The 18,299-nt window shown below is 41.6% G+C and overlaps 1 protein-coding gene across 1 annotated transcript in view; it reads right to left on the reverse strand.

Annotated features, from left to right (window-relative positions):
• GXYLT2 (glucoside xylosyltransferase 2) overlaps window positions 1–18,299 on the reverse strand; it is a gene marked incomplete at both ends in the record, with an annotated part of 146,304 nt that overhangs the window by 29,980 nt on the left and 98,025 nt on the right. The window contains one exon of the mRNA XM_081106247.1: window positions 7,634–7,806. Coding sequence (XP_080962373.1) covers window positions 7,634–7,806 — 173 coding nt within the window. The remainder of the gene's footprint in view (window positions 1–7,633; window positions 7,807–18,299) is intronic.

Raw genomic sequence — 18,299 nt, forward strand, 5'->3', positions numbered from 1 at the left:
CTGGAGAGCATTATGCTAAGCCAGTGGTTCTCAACCTTCCTAATGCCATGGCCCTTTAATACAGTTCCTCATGTTGTGGCGACCCGCAACCATAAAATTATTTTCATTGCTACTTCATAACTGTAATTTTGCTACTGTTATGAATTGTAATGTAAATGTCTGATATACAGGATGTATTTTCATTGTTACAAATTGAACATAATTAAAGCATAGTGATTAATCACAAAAACAATATGTAATTATATATGTGTTTTCCGATGGTCTTAGGCGACCCCTGTGAAAGGGTCGTTCGACTCCCAAAGGGGTCATGACCCACAGGTTGAGAATCGCTGTGCTAAGCAAAATAAGCCAGTTGGAGAAAGATAAATATCACACGATCTCACACATATGTGGGATATAATAATCAACATAAACTGATGAACAAAAACAGATCCAGAGACAAATGGCAGGGGAGAGGGGGAGTTAGAGATCAACCACAGGACTTGGATACATGCATATTAGCATAACCCATGGACACAGACACTGGGATGGTGGGGGATTGCCTTCGGGGGTGAAAGTGGTGAAGGGGGGTCAATTGGGGGGGGAAGGAGACATATGTAATACTTTAAACAATAAAAAAATAAAAATAAATAAAATAAAGATTTAACAAAATAAAAATAAATAAATAAACATTATAAAAATGAAATAGCAAGAGAGGAACATAAACTTGAATAAAAATGGCAATAAATAAGTACCTATCAATAATAACCTTAATTGTAAATGGATTAAATTCTCCAATCAAAAGATATAGAGTAGCTGAAAGGATAAGAAAACATGACTGCTAGGGGACTATCTAGGGCGGGGGGATAAAATGGACACATATGTAATACCCTTTGTAATACTTTAAGCAATAAATTAAAAAAAAAAAAGAAAAGAAAACATGACCCATATATATATGTTGTCTAGAAGAGGCCACCTCAAAACAAAAGACTTACAGAGTATGAGATTACAGAGATGGAAAAATATTTTTAAAAATTGACATTAAGTCCTAACCAGTTTGGCTCAGTGGATAGAGCGTCAGCCTGTGGACTGAAGGGTCCTGGGTTCGATTCCGGTCAAGGGCATGTACCTTGGTTGCAGGCGTATCCCCAGTGAGGGGTGTGCAGGAGGCAGCAGATCAATGTTTCTCTCTTTATATCCTTCTCCCTTCCTCTCTGTAAAAATATCAATAAAATATATTTAAACAAACAAACAAAAAAAAATAGACTTTAAAACAAAGGCCAAAAAGAGGCAAAGAAAATCACTATATACTACTAAATGGATTGATCTGACAAGAGGGTAAAACCTTGGGAAACATGTGCACCCAATTTAGGAGTACCTACATATATTTTTTAAAATTTTGTGGATTTTAAAATAGAGATTGACAACAATACAGTCATAGTAGGGGAATTTAATACCCCCTGACATCACTGGATAGAACTTTCAGATAAAAAATCAACAAGAAATGGATATCCTAAATGATACACTAGATCAGATGGATTTAATTGATATTTACAGAACATTTCACCCCAAAGCTTCAGAATTTATATTCTCCTCAAGTGCATATGGAACATTCTCAAAGATAGACCACATGTTAAGACACAAAATAAGTCACTACAAATTCAAGAAGATTGACATTGTATCAAGCATCTTCTCAGATCATGATGGCATGAAATTAGAAACCAACTACAATAAAAGCACTCAAAAACATTCAAGCACATCAAAACTAAATAGTATGTTATTGACCAATGAATGGGTTACCAATGAGATCAAGTAAGACATCAAAACTTCCTGGAAACAAATGAAAATGAACACGCAAATACCCCAAATCTCTGGGACACAGTGACAGCAGTCCTGAGAGGGCAGTACTAACCATCATGGGCCTACCTCAAGGAACAAGAAAAAGCACAAATAAACAATCTAAACCTATGACTTAAAAGAACTAGGAAAAAATACAAAAGAAAAGCCCAGAGCAACTACAAGGAAGGAAATAGTAAAGATAAGAGCATAAATAAATGACATAGAGATAAAACACACACGCGCGCGCGCGCACACACACACACACACACACAAACAAACAAAAAATCCCACAGTACAAAAGGTCAATGAAACCAGGTTTGGTTCTTTGCAAAGATAAGCAAGATTAAATAATTTTTAGCCAGACTCATCAATAAAATAAGGGAGAGGACCCACATAAATATAATCAGAAATAAAAGAGGCAAACTAACAACTGACACCACAGAAATACAAAGGGTTGTAAGAAAATACCATGAACAACTATATGCCAACAAATTGGACAACCAGGGCAAAATAGACAAATTCCTAGAAGCATACGATCTGCCAAACTCAATAAAGAAGAAGCAGAAAATCTGAATAGACTGATTACAACTAATGAAATTGAAGTAGTAGTAATTATAATAATAATAATAATAATTATTATTATTATTATTATAAACTTTCCAGCAAACAAAAGTCCTGGATAAGAAGGCTTCACAGGGGAGTTTTACTAAATATTCAAAGAAGAACTAATGCCTATCCTGCTTAAACTATTCCAAAAATTTCAAGGGGCTGGGGGGAGGGGGGAAAACTTCCAAGCTCTTTTTATGGGGCCAGTATTATCTTAACTCCAAAAACAGAAAAAGACACTATAAAGAATGAAAATGATGGGCCAATATCTCTGATGAACATAGATTCTAAGATTTTCAACAAAATATTAGCAAATCAGATCCAGCAATATATTAAAAAGATCATATACATCATGACCAAGTGGGATTTATTCCAGGTAAGCAAGGCTGGTACTATATTCACAAATCCATAAACATGATACATCACATAAACAAAGCTAAGAATAAAGGTCACCTATATCAATGGGTGCAGAAAAGCATTTGACAGATTCCAGCACCCATTTATGATAACAGTTCTCAGCAAAGTGGTAATAGAGGAGTCATGCCTCAACATAATAAAGGCCATGGACAAAATCCTACAGTCAACATCATACTCAATGTGCAAAATCTAAGTGTTGCCATTCAGATCAGGAAGAATACAGGGATGTCTGCTTTCACCACTCTTATTCAACACTAGAGGCACAGTGCACGAAATTCATGCGGGGGGGGGGGGGGCGGTATCCCTCAGCCAGGCCTGCACTCTCTCGAATCTGGGACCCCTTGGACATCCTTCTCACAATCCAGGACCACTGGCTCCTAACCACTCGCTTGCCTGCCTGCCTGATTACCCCTAACTGCTTCTGCCTGCCAGCCTGATTAACACCTAACTGCTCCCCTGCTGGCCTGATTAACACCTAACTGCTCCCCTGCTGGCCTGATTAACACCTAAATGCTCCCCTGCTGGCCTGATCGCCCCCCAACTACCCTTCCCTGCCGGCCTGATCGCCCACAACTGCCTTCCCCTGCCGTGACCCGCCGCGTCCGCTAGGCCCTGCCTCCACTGTGGTGCGGCCCTCTTGTGACGGCCATCTTGTGATGACATTGGGGCGTGATGCGTGAGGGAGTGAGGACCACCTAGGCCAGTGGTCGGCAAACTGCGGCTCATGAGCCACATGCGGCTCTTTGGTCCCTTGAGTGTGGCTCTTCCACAAAATACCACGTGCATGCGCACACATACAGTGAGATTGAAACTTCGTGGCCCATGTGCAGAAGTCGGTATTTTGTGGAAGAGCCACACTCAAGGGACCAAAGAGCCTCATGTGGCTCATGAGCCACAGTTTGCCGACCACTGACCTAGGCTAGTATTAATATAGATAGTGCTGGAAATCCTAGCCACAACAATCAAAAAAGAGGAGGAAATTAAAGGCATCCAAATTGGAAAGGAGGGATTAAAACTGCCATTATTTGCAGGTGACATGATATTGTACATAGTAAATACTACAGAATCTACCAAAAAGCTACTATACTTAAATGAATTCGACAGAGTTGCAGGATACATAACTAATACCTAGAAATTGATGGCATTTTTATACACCAATAATAAACTCAGAAAGAGAAACTAAGAAAACAATCACACTTACTATTGCAACAGCAAAAAAAAAAGGGCACCTAGGAATAAACTGAAGCGAGGAGGTAAAATACCTGTTTTCAGAAAACTATTGGCCATTGAGAAGAGAAATAGAGGAATATACAAACAAGTGAAAGCATATACCGTGTTCATGGATTTTAACAATTAACATCTTTAAAATGTCCATACTACCCAAAGCAAACTATAGATTCAATGGAATCCCTATTAATACACCAATGGCATATTTTACAGATCTAGAACAAATATTCCAAAAATTTATTTGAAACCCCCAAAGACCCTGAATAGCCTCAATAATCTTGAGAAAGAACAAAGTTGGAGGAATCATAAGACTAGGTATCAAGTTATATTACAAGTCACTATAATCAAAACACCTTAGTACTAGAACAGGAATAGGAATAAACTTCAATGAAACAGAACAAAGACCCCAGAAATTGACCCAAGCCATTATGCTCAATTAATACTTGACAAAGGGGGCAAGAGCATACAAAGTAGTAAGATAGTCTCTTCAATAAATAGTGCTGGGGAAAAAGGACAGATACATGTAAAAAAAAAAAATAAAACTAGGCCACCAACTTATACCATACACAAGAACAAACTCAAAATGGATAAAATATTTAAATGTAACTTGGGAAAACATAAAAATTCTGGAAGAAAACATCACCATTAAAATCTCAGACATCTCACATGGCAGAATTTCCACCAACCCATCTCCTAGAGCAAGAGAAACAGGAAAAATAAACAAGTGGGTCTTCATCCAAGTAAACATCTTCTGCACAGGAAACAAACAAAACACTCACATAAGAACTGAGAACAGCCAAACCGGTGTGGCTCAGTGGAAAGAGCGTCGGCCTGCGAACTAAAAGGTCCCAGGTTCGATTCTGGTCAAGGGCATGTACCTTGGTAGCAGGCACATCCCCAGTGGGGAGTGTGCAGGAGGCAGCTGGTCGATGTTTCTCTCTCATCGATGTTTCTAACTCTCTATCCCTCTCCCTTCCTCTCTGTAAAAAATCAATAAAATATATTTTTTTAAAAAGAACTGAGAACAAACAAACCAGAAGCCCCGCAAACCACTAGCACCTGGGGAGCACACTGTGTGGGAGAACATGTTCACCAACGATACATCTTAAAACGGGTTAATTTCAAAAATATATGAAGTTTGTATATAACTCCACACCAAGAAGACACACAATCCAATTTAAAAATTGAGTAAAGATCTTGAATAGACACTTCTCCAAAGTGGACATACAGCTGGCTAAAAGACATTATGGAAAAATGCTCAAAATCACTAATCAACTGAGAGATGGAAATTAAAAGCACAATGAAGTATCACCTCACACCTGTCAGAATGGCTATAATCAACAAATCAACAAATGACAAGTGCTGGTGAGGACATGGAGAAAAGGGAGCCTCGTACACTGCTGGTGGGAGTGAAGACTGCTGCAGCCATTATAGAAAACAGTGTGAAAGTTCATAAAAAAATTAAATATGGAATTGCCAATTGACCCAGGTGTCCCACTTCTAGGAATGTTTCCTAAGAATCCCAAAACACCAATCAGAAAGAATGTATGCACCCCATGTTCATAGCAGCACAATTTACAATAGCTAAGATCTGGAAACAGCCCAAATGCACATCAGTAGATGAGTGGATAAAAGGGTTGTGGTTCATTTACACCATGGAAAACTATGCAGCTGTAAACACACACACACACACACACACACACACACACACACACACACACAAAAAAAAAAAAACCAAAAAAAAAAAACCAGAAGGATCTCTTACCCTCTGAGTCAGCATGGATGGACCTGGAGAGTAATATGCTAAGCAAAATAAGCCTGTCAGAGGAAGACAAGCATCACATGATCACACTTGTTTTTGGAATCTAATGAACAAAATAAACTGATGAACAAAATAGGTCCAGAGGCATGGATGCATGAACACACTGAGATGCCAGAGTGGAAGGGTATGGGGGTGACAGGAAGGGAACGTGTACGCATATATGCATAGCTCATGGGAGCAGACAATAATGTGGTGAAGGCCTGGCTTGGGGTAGTAGCTGGGTGGAGGAAGTCAAAGTGGGGGACAACGGGGACATCTGTAATACTGTCAACAATAAAACATTTTAATTTATATATTGGGCACAGTAAGAAATGAACAATAACTAGTAGTAAAATAGATCCATTTTAACAATGTACTCTAATAACTATGATGGCTACTAAATGACTTAAGAGTGGTGGCATTATGATGTCATCACATTACATAGGGAAGTGTGTAATTTAAAACTTTAAATTATTTATTTCTGGAATTTTCCATTTAATATTTTTAGGTTGTCGTTGATTGCCAGTCAGTGCAACCATGGAAAGTGAATCCGCAAATAAGGGGGGAATGCTGTATAGGAAAAAGCATAGTTTACACAGGGCTCAGCACTACCTGCAATTTCAGGCATCCACTTAGGTCTTGTAAAGTACTCCCCATGGATATGGGAGTCTACTGTACCAGCAGGCAGTACTTCACATGATTTCAGGTGGTGAACCTCAAAGTAAGGTTATTTCAATCATGCCACTTACCTCAAAAGATAATTCACATATATCTTTAAGTCCTCCTCAACATTGCTAACCAGTCTCTTCAAGTTAGTGAGAGGGGGCCTCAGGCCTTGAGGAGTGAGTTCCAGGCAAAACCTTGTGTGTGATCTCTGACTCAACCGTAGGCGATTTCCAGGCTTCTTGGGAGGCCTCTGGGGAAACGCTGTCCTCCCCACACCAGACATGGGCATAAGCAGTGCACTCTAGATCTCTTGAGGGCTGTAGTCACACTCAGTGCCTATGCCCGAGGCTCATATTCATGTATGCACTCCTGTCTCAGGCACCTCCATGTGGAGGCCTTCTTGTGGGAGAGGAGAGGAGTGACCTTTCTCTTCCTCTCTCCCTTCATTCTCATCCAGCCTCCCCGGGTTTAGGGCCCACAAGGCTGAAGGAGTTGAGATGGTTCCTGCATGTGTGCTGATTCCTGTGCCCTCGTCAGCGCTCGGTGAGGGTGGCGTGGAGCTCTGAGCAGAAGGCACTGGGCCCCCTTGCCCTGCGCGTGCACTGACGCAGCACATACTAATACATAATGACTGGACAGTTGTTTTCAGTTGGCTCCTTGTCCTAACTGACCACCTTCACACCTGATTGCTCAACAGGGTGGAACTGGCAATCAGGCAACACACTAGTAGTTTGAAATGAATATCATTTTGTTGTGTTATCTTCACCCTGACCCACTACCCTCTATTATGGCAATTGGCATAGGGTGGCTCTTTCTGATATAAAATTTCCTCTGTTAGTGAATTTATGAGAACAAAAGTGTGTGACTTACTTGGAAATACTAAGTAAAGAGTGAATAAAATATAGTATAGCATAGCATAGCATAGCATAGCATAGCATAGCATAGCGCAGTATATTAGTTTCTTAGCTTGGGGAAAACTGGTATAGTTCAATGCTTGTGGGGAAGTATTTGGCCTTCAAAGAAGAGAATGACTAAAGCACCCACGCTGCTTCATGCTGTAAGCACATGCCTGCTGAATGGTAGCAAGAACATACTTACATCCCGTATGGCTTCGTATAGGGCTTTGAAAGTCGGCTGCTTATCATCATGGTAGACACCTCGGTTCCCATGCAGAACAGACACCCCTTCGAGCTCCGCCCTTTTGCAGTTGCTGCCATACATGCAGTGGTCAGGACGGTAGTTCCAATGGCAGGGGAACACATAGAGACGCTCTGGTGGTGACAAGAGAAAGACATGTCCACGGTCAGTGCTGGCTCTTCTGCAAATCTGGCGATTAAAACCAACGTTTCCATCAACTGCACATAGCAGATGATTTAAATTCACGTTTGTGACTATGACTCATGGACCAAACTTCAACACATTTGTTAATATCCTGAGGTCAGAAGTTAAGAGGGTACCCGTTAGTGATGGTATAGGTCCCTCCCCGCGAAGGGAGAGCAGGGAATAAGAAGGCACACAAGCCCTTGCTCAGGCCCCCACTCTCATTCAAACACAGTGAAACCTAGGTCCAGTGACTTAATATTCCTGTGCTTCCATTTTTTTTCACCTGTAAAGTGAGACTAACAGGACCTCTTTCTTATTTTGATAATTAAATGTAAAAATTTCATATAAAATGCTTAGCAGAGTGCTAAGCACACAGTGATAGTTAATAGAGTTACCAGATATAATTAACTATTCAGAAAGATTTTTTGAAATGGACAGACCCCCAAAATGGGAGTTAAGATTAAAGTGAAGATTTCTCTTAGGTTTAAAAACCAACCAACAGCCCTGGCTGCATGGGTCAGTGGTTGAGCATTGACCTATGAACCCGGAGGTCATGGTTCCATTCCGGTCAGGGCACATGCCCAGTTTTTGGGTTTGATCAATGGTTCTCTCTCATCATTGATGTTTCTATCTCTCTTTCCCTCTCCCTTCCTCTCTGAAATCAATAAAAATATATTTAAAAAATAAAACCCAACAAACAACAGCAAAGGAGAAAAAATCCAAAGAAGCAAAGCCAAAAGAAAGTTCCTACGCCATGGTGACAATACACACTGTGGGTGAGCATGCACACATATGTACACCTGTGTGTTTATCTCTCTAACCAGTGGTTCTTAGGCAAGGGCGAAATTACCCCACCCCTGGAGCCAGTTGGCAATGTTTGGAGGGAGACATTAGTTGTCATATACGAGAGAAGCTGCAACTTCCATCTGGTGACTTAGGGAACAAGAGTACCCCAGACATCATCCAGTGAATGGACAGGCACCGCAGCCACAGTAGCACCAAATCAAGAAACTCTGCTGTAATCTGTTGAACTCAGAAAATTTCCTCTTGGTGAATAGGATAATACAATTAGCAATAAATTCATAACTCCCCAGTTTCCTGGCCCTCAGCTTGATGACTTTAAAGACAGGGGCTAAAGCAGGGGTGGGCAAACTTTTTGACTCAAGGGCCACAATGGATTCTTAAACTGGACTGGAGGGCCGGAACAAAAGCATGGATGGAGTGTTTGTGTGAACTAATACAAATTCAAAGTAAACATCATTACATAAAAGGGTACAGTCTTTTTTTTTTTCATTTTATTCATTTCAAACGGGCCGGATCCGGCCTGCGGGCCGTAGTTTGCCCACTGCTGGGCTAAAGGAATATGGACCAGAGTTCTCTGTGAGTGTAGGTTACTGACCAGGAGAAAGGCCTGTGTGAGAGCACAGAAGAATTAGAATGGATACACTGTCAGAAAAGCAACTTAAAGATGTGCTAGAGCGTCGGATTGATAGCACTCACTTCTCATGGGAAGAACCACTGCTTAGAGAATCCTTAAAGAAAGCTTTGCCATGAAAGTGAAGAATGAAGAGGCTCTCATACATCCCTCTGGCGGACTGGACTAGCATTGATGTCAGTGTAAAACTGGGTGAGGGCATTTAGCTATTTAGGTAAATTTAGGATGTTCTGGGCGTCCCTCCTGGGTGAGGCGCCTGCTCATTTGTTGCAGATTTGATAAGACTCAGGATGACCGGCCCCTCGGTGCCTATGGCGGATGAAGGGGTTAGCCCGGCATAGGATGTAATTTTTTTCAAGACCGTTTTATATCTTTTTTTAAAAATATATTTATTGATTTTTTATAGAGAGGAAGGGAGAGATATAGAGAATTAGAAACATTGATCAGTGCCTCCTGCACATCTTCCACTGGAGATGTGCCCTCAACCCAGGTACATGCCCTTGACCAGAATCGAACCCGGGGCCTTTCAGTCCGCAGGCCGATGCTCTATCCACTGAGCCAAACCGGTTTCGGCAAGACCGTTTTATATCTTAAGAGAACCTTATTAAAGTGTAGGTTTATTTCTTAAAATGTGGGTGACAGGAATTTTAAAGTTTTATATAATGCTTCAAAGTCTTTAGAATACTATACAGAAAGGTGTTTGTTTTTTTAATTGGCTTATCTGTATATCTGAAATCCTAAAGCTTTCTTAGAGCTAAAACACTAGGATTTTTACCTGCAGGGTCACAGAGAGATCACCTGTTTTAAATAGACTGAATAATAATAATAATAATAATAATAATAATAAATAGTAAGCCAGCGATGTCACACTTGATATTCCAATCTCCTTTTTCCCACTTCTTTCTCTTTCCTCTTGCTACCCACACTGCTTTTATTTTCCGAACTCTGGTTTGCTGGATTTAGTAAAAATTTAATTCTGAACATTGAATTTTTAGGACGTTTTTATTAGATAAAAAGCTGTATACTTTTTTTAAAGAAAATTAGTTTATCCAGGAAAATATATTAAATCATGCTGCTGAGCCTCCACTTTCGCTGATGTTTTGGTTCAGTCTCTTTCATCATGACATAAACCTTGATAAATAAACTCCCATTTAAAAATGTTAGTGGCTGGTGAGGATTAATAAATGAATGGAGCAAATGGAGTCAGACATTAAGCCTAATCTACCGGTGAGCGGAATCAGACATTAAGCCTGAGCCACTAGGAAGCTGCAGCATTCACAGGCTCCCCGGGGAACAACCAGACCCTCACTGGGCAGGAGCAATGTCTGGGGAAGCCAGCCATTGGTCAGGATCACAGAGGGGAGGGATAAGCAGCAGAGAAATTCCTTTGCTGGCACCTGTGCAGTGGAAGCCAAGAGGGTGCAGCAGGAGTGAGTGCGTGCTCAGCAAGAACAAGATGAAGCAGCAGAACTCTGGGGCATGTGCTGTAGGAGCTACAGCGGTGGCATAAAGGGGCAGAGTCCAGCCTGGGAAAACTAGGGAAAGAATGAGATTAGATGGGGTGCAGAACCCCAGGAGATCCAGGCCATGGATTGGTTAGGAGAGGACCAAGCACAAGCCTGGAAAAACCCAGACTACGTTGGACAGTTTTTGTGGACGAAAGGGGGCCACGTGACACCTGACTAGCTCAGGGGAGGCCTGTGCGGCAGCCTTGCAAACACTCAAAGACCTAGAGTAAACACAAAGGGTGGTCTTAAATGAAAACGTTTTAATTTAAAAAAGCATTTTATAGTGGGTAGCTGTGTCCTAGGCTAGTATCTTCCCTGACAAAGAGTCACTTTGATCTTTACTGAACCTATTGTCATTTTGCAGCTAAGATAACATACCCCTGGAATGTCAGGGTAACTAATAACTTCCCTTTTTCTGGAACCTCAGGGCACAACCAGGGTGCCTGGGCTCAAACCCCAGATTCCCCCATTGTTATTGTTATCTGTGAATTGTTGACTGTCAACTATCCCGAACCACCCCAGTGAAAGAAGTATGTGTCTATCATTTTACTTTTGATCCAATCCCAGAGGTTTCCCTGCTTTGCTTTCTCCTGTCTCCTTAATCCATCTCCAATGGATTTCATGTGACCCACTTACATCTCCTCTTTTGATTGTAATTTATAAAAATAGATGAGAAACCACCATTCTCCAGAGCCTTATCTCAATATGTTGAGATTCTGCTTCCCAGGTATTGTCGTCAGTTTGGTTCAAATAAACTCATAAAAATTCTTTCCAGCTTTGAATGTTTCATATGTATGTTTTTTTAAATTGATTTCAGAGAGGAAGGGAAAGGGAGAGACAGAAACATCAATGATAAGAGAGAATCATTAATCGGCTGGGGACTGATCCAGCAACCTGGGCATGTTCCCTGACTGGGAATTGAACCATGACCTCCTTCCTGGTTCACAGGTCCGATGCTCAACAACTGAGCCATGCCGGCTGGGCTGAATGTTTCCTACATTAACAGTCTGAATGACAAGCCTGCTCGTTCCTGAAAATACGTGAAGGATTATCAGGGATTTGGGAGCAGTTCCTATTAGAGCCTGCCTGCCCTCTATGCCCCCATTGGCATATTGTGGAAAATAGACCTCTGCGATCCATCTCCAGCAAAGTCAGCTTTTAACGGAAATGATTACTGAGTTTCCCCAGGGCAAACAGAATGCAGGGAGGAGGGAAGAGGATAGAAGAACAAAGAACTGTGGACGTGGGCTAGCATCATGGCGGAAACCCCAGCGGCGCCCAGGATGAAACACCACGTGCCACCTCAATTAGGCAGGGCATGGTGGAGACACCTAGAAAAGGCCTCAGCCCATTTCTTGGAACGGCCCCGTGGGAGACTGCAAGACCCGGGTGACACATGAGGAAACTACCAACCAGTGAGGAACCGGAGGAGGGACTCTCGCACTCTAGACAAATGGCCTGTGACTGCTGCTCTGTGTGAGCCTGTACAGCCCGAAGGACACCTCCTTTTGCAAGACCATATTAAAGGTCTCGTTTTTGCCATACTTCTGTCTCCAAGTCCATTGTTTGAATTCGGACTGGTGAGCATTTCTCACAATTTGGGGGTGTGTCTGGGATTTCTGTGCCCCAGTTGAGGGGGAGACGTGTTCCACCCGGTTTTGGGTGGCCACTCTTTGCCTGGGAGCCCGTCTCTTCTTGGAGGCCACAGATAGGCCTGAGACTGTTTTGTTTTTTTGTTTTCTTTCTGGAAGACGGTGAAACTGACATCGGGACAAAAGACAGCCACCCACAGAAACCAGACAACTTTGTGCATGGGCCAGGGTAGGAAAAATTGGACTATAAGTACTACTTTGGTGGTTGGGTGTCCTCAGAAATCAAGTGTGTGTGACTGAGTCTTGTCCTGGACACGAAGTGAGCATGGAGTCCTAATCTGCGGTTCTGTTCTCCCTCGAGGGAAATGGCAGATCTCAGGGTGCACACGAAATCTCCAGTGAGGGGGGTTGAGTGCACAGCACAGTCAAAAGGACTTTGCTGAGGATGGAAAACAAAAATTCTAGGCCTAGGGAAGACATTCCCCCAGATAGTTCATTGGGGAGAATGCTGAGGTTCTGGGGGGACAGTCTCTGAACCAGAGACAAGAGACATTGCTCTGCTTTGGTGGTTCTTTTATGCAGGGCATTCTGTGGTGTCTGGCTGGACAAGGAACATGGTATGTAGCTCTTGTCTGTGGGTTGTGCGCGCCTGTAAATATTGTAGATGAGTGTCTCAGTTGATGTTTTGTGTCTCTTTGTTGTTTGGTTTAATTTGTTTAAAGAGGGGGCACATCCCATTTTAGGGCCCAGCTACTTGTGGCAGGCTGAACCTGTGGCAGGAATTGCAGGAACTTCCCAGCAGCTGCCAAGAATTCTTAATCTTGGCGACCCTTCCTGCTCTTCCTTTCAAGGTATCAACCGCCAGAAACTCTTAGCTAGTGAAAGTTCCTGTATGTCTGTCTGTAATGTAACTTGGTTACTGATGTTCTTTGCTTGCTTTCTTTTAGTTTGCTGTTAAATGACAAGGGGCAGTAAGCCAGAAATAGAGAAACTAAGATGGTTAAACAGCAATTTGGAGCCATCTAGTAAATTCTATCTTCCTAAACCAAAGACCCTTAAGAATGGATGATTTGGCCCTGACTGGTTTGGCTCAATGGATAGAGCATCAGCCTGCGGACTGAAAGGTCCCACGTATGATTCCAGTCAAGGGCATGTACCTTGGTTGAGGATACATCCCCAGTAGGAGGTGTGCAGGAGGCAGCTGATCGATGTTTCTCTCTCATCGATGTTTTTAACTCTCTATCCCTCTCCCTTCCTCTCTGTAAAAAATCAATAAAATATATTTTAAAAAAAGAATGGATGATTTGCATTTTGCCAGAGGGTAAATGGCTTATGTCAGCCTACTCAGGGATGGCAGAAATCCAATTAGTGTCATTTGCTGACCACATCCAAGGACAAATGAAGTTAAAAAATAAACCTTATTTTGGTTAGTCCTTTTCTAGTTTGTTAAAAGGGAAAAGGTCTTTCCTGTTTTTGTCCAGGAAGCAAAAGTTCTATAAGTATTCTGGAGTATTGTGTTTTGTAGGAAGGACAAAGTTGCATGTCATTTGCATTCTAATCAAATCCGTAACCGTGTCATTTTACTAGTAGTGACAGTCCTTTTGTTATAATGCATTTGAAAAAGAAATGTTACATGTTCTGAGGGATCCATGGAAAGGACTCTAACATTTTCAAATCATCCCCTTCGAACTGGATGAAAATTCTTAGAATTCTTAGAGTATTTGGATTTATAGAAGTACTGGCAGGGAAAATCAAGAGAAACAAGAATTGATTATGGGACTGAATGGACTAAAAATAATTATATCGTTTTATAATTTTTGTAGGAAGTATTGCTGATTCTTGGTCTTTTTGTTTTTTAGACATAAGGAGACTTTGTTTTCTTAAAGCAATTTGGTAAATTGTGTATTTTTCTCCCTACTTTATTTATTGAAAATTTGGTGATTCTTTTTTTTTTATTAGTTAAGGTATTACAAATGTGTCCTCATCCCCCCCCCCCGCCCCATTAACACCCAACCTCCCCCCCACCCCTGTGGTGATTCTTAATGAGTGAATCATGGCAATACCTTTCTTTGCATGAGTTCAATAAGACCAGTTTCCAATGGTGATTTTATTAACCAAGTCTTTGACTGGAGTGTCGTGTAAGAGAGTCATTTCTGGACTCTGGATGTCACCAGAAGACTTGAAGCCAATAAGAATGCCTTGGAGAAAGCATGGTACCTTGCTTAGGTAGCCCTGAAAATGGATGCTGCTGGAGCATTGAGCCCATTCCCGTAGTCGCTGGTGGTCTGTCAGAAAGGGATGGGAGTAGTGAGGGTGCTTCTGCATCCCTGCCCACCCCCTCATGCATGCTACATCAAGACAAGTAGGAGGGCCACTGCGATGAGCCTTGAAGCCTAGCACATGGCCCCAGGGGAGCCACCGCAGGTGCAGAGCTTGGTGAGGAACTCGTCCACGTCTGCAGGTCTGCAGGTATTTTAATAGGCAAGTCTGGCCGAAACCGGTTTGGCTCAGTGGATAGAGCGTCGGCCTGTGGACTGAAAGGTCCCAGGTTCGATTTCGGTCAAGGGCATGTACCTGGGTTGCAGGCACATCCCCAGTGGGCGATGTGCAGGAGGCAGCTGATCGATGTTTCTCTCTCATCGATGTTTCTAACTTTCTATCTCTCTCCCTTCCTCTCTGTGAAAAATCAATAAAATATATTTTTTAAAAAAAAATAGGCAAGTCTGATGGTAGCTGGATGGCTTGGCTTCTCTGCCCTGAGGGGCTCATTGAGACTCAATCATGAAATTCCAGCAAAGCAGATTTTATAAAAGCCTGTGCAGTCAATTGCTATTCTTATCGTTTTCATGCAAACCATCAGGCCAAATTGGAACTAGACTTAATGCAATAAATAAATTGGTCTTAACATGGCTCTTTAATAAAAATAAGGGTGATTTTAGGGAAAAAATTTGTTTCAATAGGGAATTATTAAAACTGAAATGATTTTTCCCCTTCACCAGACCATTTATTATAATTCTTGCTATTCTAGCTTTTGAAATTTTGTAAGTTTGTCTCCACCAGATTACAAGAACTACTTGTACTCAGGGAATACCACTTCTAGACACCTCCTTCTGTGCACAGGCCTCATCATCCTTCTGACAGAAAGCAAGGATCTCTTGGCCCTGGAAGAAAACCTTCTAAAAGGTGACACTACACCTTGTCCACGAAGGAATTCAGAGCCGAGATCTTTGAGGGGATGTGGCAGGCAGTCAGACAGACATAAGCAGAGCAAGGATTATGGGCCAACAGGAGGAGACATAGATGGGGCCCTGAGATGTGCTTCTCACCACTCCAACTGCTCTGAAGATGGCAATGGAGGAAACTGTGTAGACTCTCTCTTCCTCTCCCTTTCACTAAGAAAGCCAATAGTTTTTAGGACAGCTAATGAAGATAGGATCGATTAATGTAAAAAGAAGAGGAGGGAATTTGTAGGACATAGGCCTCTGTGATCCATCTCCAGCAAATTCAACTTTTAATGGATATGGTTACTGAATTTCCCCAGGGAAAACAAAATGTAGGGAGGAGGGAAGAAGATATAAGAACAAAGAACTATATATGTGAGCCAGCATCATGGTGTTAACCCCAGAGGTGCCCAGGACGAAATACCTCATAGCCTCCTCAACTAGACAGGGAGGGGAAACAACTAGAAAAGGCCTCAGCCCATTTTTTTAAAATGGCCCAATGGGAGACACTAAGACCTAGGTGACATATGAGGAAAACTGTTAACCCCATAGTACTCAGCCAATGAGGAACCAGAGCCCCGTAGTACTCAGCCAATGAGGAACCAGAGCCCCGTAGTACTCAGCCAATGAGGAACCAGAGGAACTCTTGCACCTTAGGGATAAATAGCATGTAATTGCTGCTCCATGTGTGCCTATACAACCGGATAGATGCTAGCTCTTGCAAGAACGTATTAAAAGTCTTGTTTTCACCATACTTCTGTCTCCAAGTCCGTTATTTGAATTCAGGCAGGTGAGCATTTCTCACAGCCAAAATAAATCTTGCCACTCTGCTTAAACTTCTCCCATGTAGGCGCCCTTTGAAATTCCTTTCTTACACACTGAAATAACCCATTTTCACTGGCAACATTTATACTGCTCAATCTTTAAGATAGGCCATAGTAACATCCAGGCACCCTCTATTAAATTCCTCATTGTTCACAACACACTATGAGATTTTTATTTTCTCTGGAGAACTCCATTCCACCATTATGTTTCTCTTACTTGCATTCACCTCCACACTTTCACATATCTGATCCAAAAGTGGGAGAGCATAGTGCTCATCCTGAAGTCACATTACTTAGATTTGTATTAGCTGTATGACTTTTCTGCACGTTAGTGCAGAGGGGATGTGTAAGGATTATATGAGTGAAAATATCTAAAGTGCTTTTGTAACATGCTTTACCCCAGCCCAATTGCTTCCTTTATTAACACAATGAGTTATGTTACTTATTTATGACACCTTCCTGGGAACTGCATTTGCAGTCCATGCTTAAGCACTTGCTAATGTTCCTTGCTGAATTAGTTGCCCTAGAACCCATCTCTGTTTCTGTATACACACTGATTAAATCAATAGATTTTTATTAAGTGCCTGCTATATGTACAGTTCCTGTCTTCATGGAGTTTAAGATAGCTGCTGAGAAATTGTGCCCTTTCCCAAGTAATGCAGGACCCCATTATAAAATGAAACCTTTTCTCTTTTTACAGTCTCCTTAGAGGACTGAACCCAGTGAAAACACTCTAAGACAGAGATGAAATAGAAAGGATTTAGAATCAGACAGATGTATGTTCAAAGTGGGCTTCTACCACCTCCTAGCTCTGTAACCTTGGTAAGTTACTGAAGCCCTTCACTTCAATTTGGAAGCAAAACAGAGAAGCTAAATTATCTCAGTTTGAATCCCAGATTTACCATGTGTTAGCTGTGACCTAATAGCAGAGTAGCTAATGAGCAAGTTCTGGAATTAACCTGCTGGGTTTGAATACAGAACTCTACCACTAGTTGCATGGACTCAAGCAAATTACATAATTAATTTGGACTTCAGATTCATCATCAGTAATATTACTTTCCCAATAGAATTTGAGGGAGTATTAAATGAGCTCATATATAAAAGTACCTGGAACACTATATATATGGTACTGTGGATGAAAAGGGGCCACATACTAACCTGACAAGTTCAGGGAAGGCTTCCATGGCAGCCTTGCAAACTCAGAGACCTAAAGTAACCACAAATGATGGTATCAAATTAAAACATTTTTAAACTAAAAGTAGTTTATGGCAGGTAGTCATGTCTTAGGCTGGTATCTTCCTCGACAAAGGTCAATCTTTACCTGAACTGAGCCTGTCTGTTGTCTTTTGCATCTATGATAATATTCCTTTGGAATGTCAGGGTAACCTCACTCTTTCCAGACCCCACAGACCACAACCAGGGCAGAGAACATAAACCTTTTTATTGTTTTATCATGTTAATTGTTGACTATTAACTATTCCATACCCACCTGTGTAAAAGAAGTATGTGTCTATCATTTTATTTTTGGTCCAATCCCAGAGGTCCCTCCACCCCGCTTGGTTTTCTCCCACCTCCCTAATCTATCACCAATGGATTTCATGTCACCCACTTATGTCTCCTCTTTTGATTGTAATGTATAAAATACGATGCAAAACTGCCATTGTCCTCAATCTATTGAGATTCTGCTTCCTGGCATTTGTACACAGTTTGGCTCAAATAAACTGAAAAGTTGTTCATAGGTTTGAATATGTCTTACATTAATAGTATAATATTATGCACATAATAAATGTAAACAGTAATAATTGCTATTATCGTTGTTATAACAAGAAGTATTGCTTTAGGTTGCCAGAAAGATAAAGCA

Source organism: Myotis nattereri (genome assembly GCF_964212035.1).
Source record: "Myotis nattereri genome assembly, chromosome: 14".
Lineage (NCBI taxonomy): Eukaryota > Metazoa > Chordata > Mammalia > Chiroptera > Vespertilionidae > Myotis > Myotis nattereri.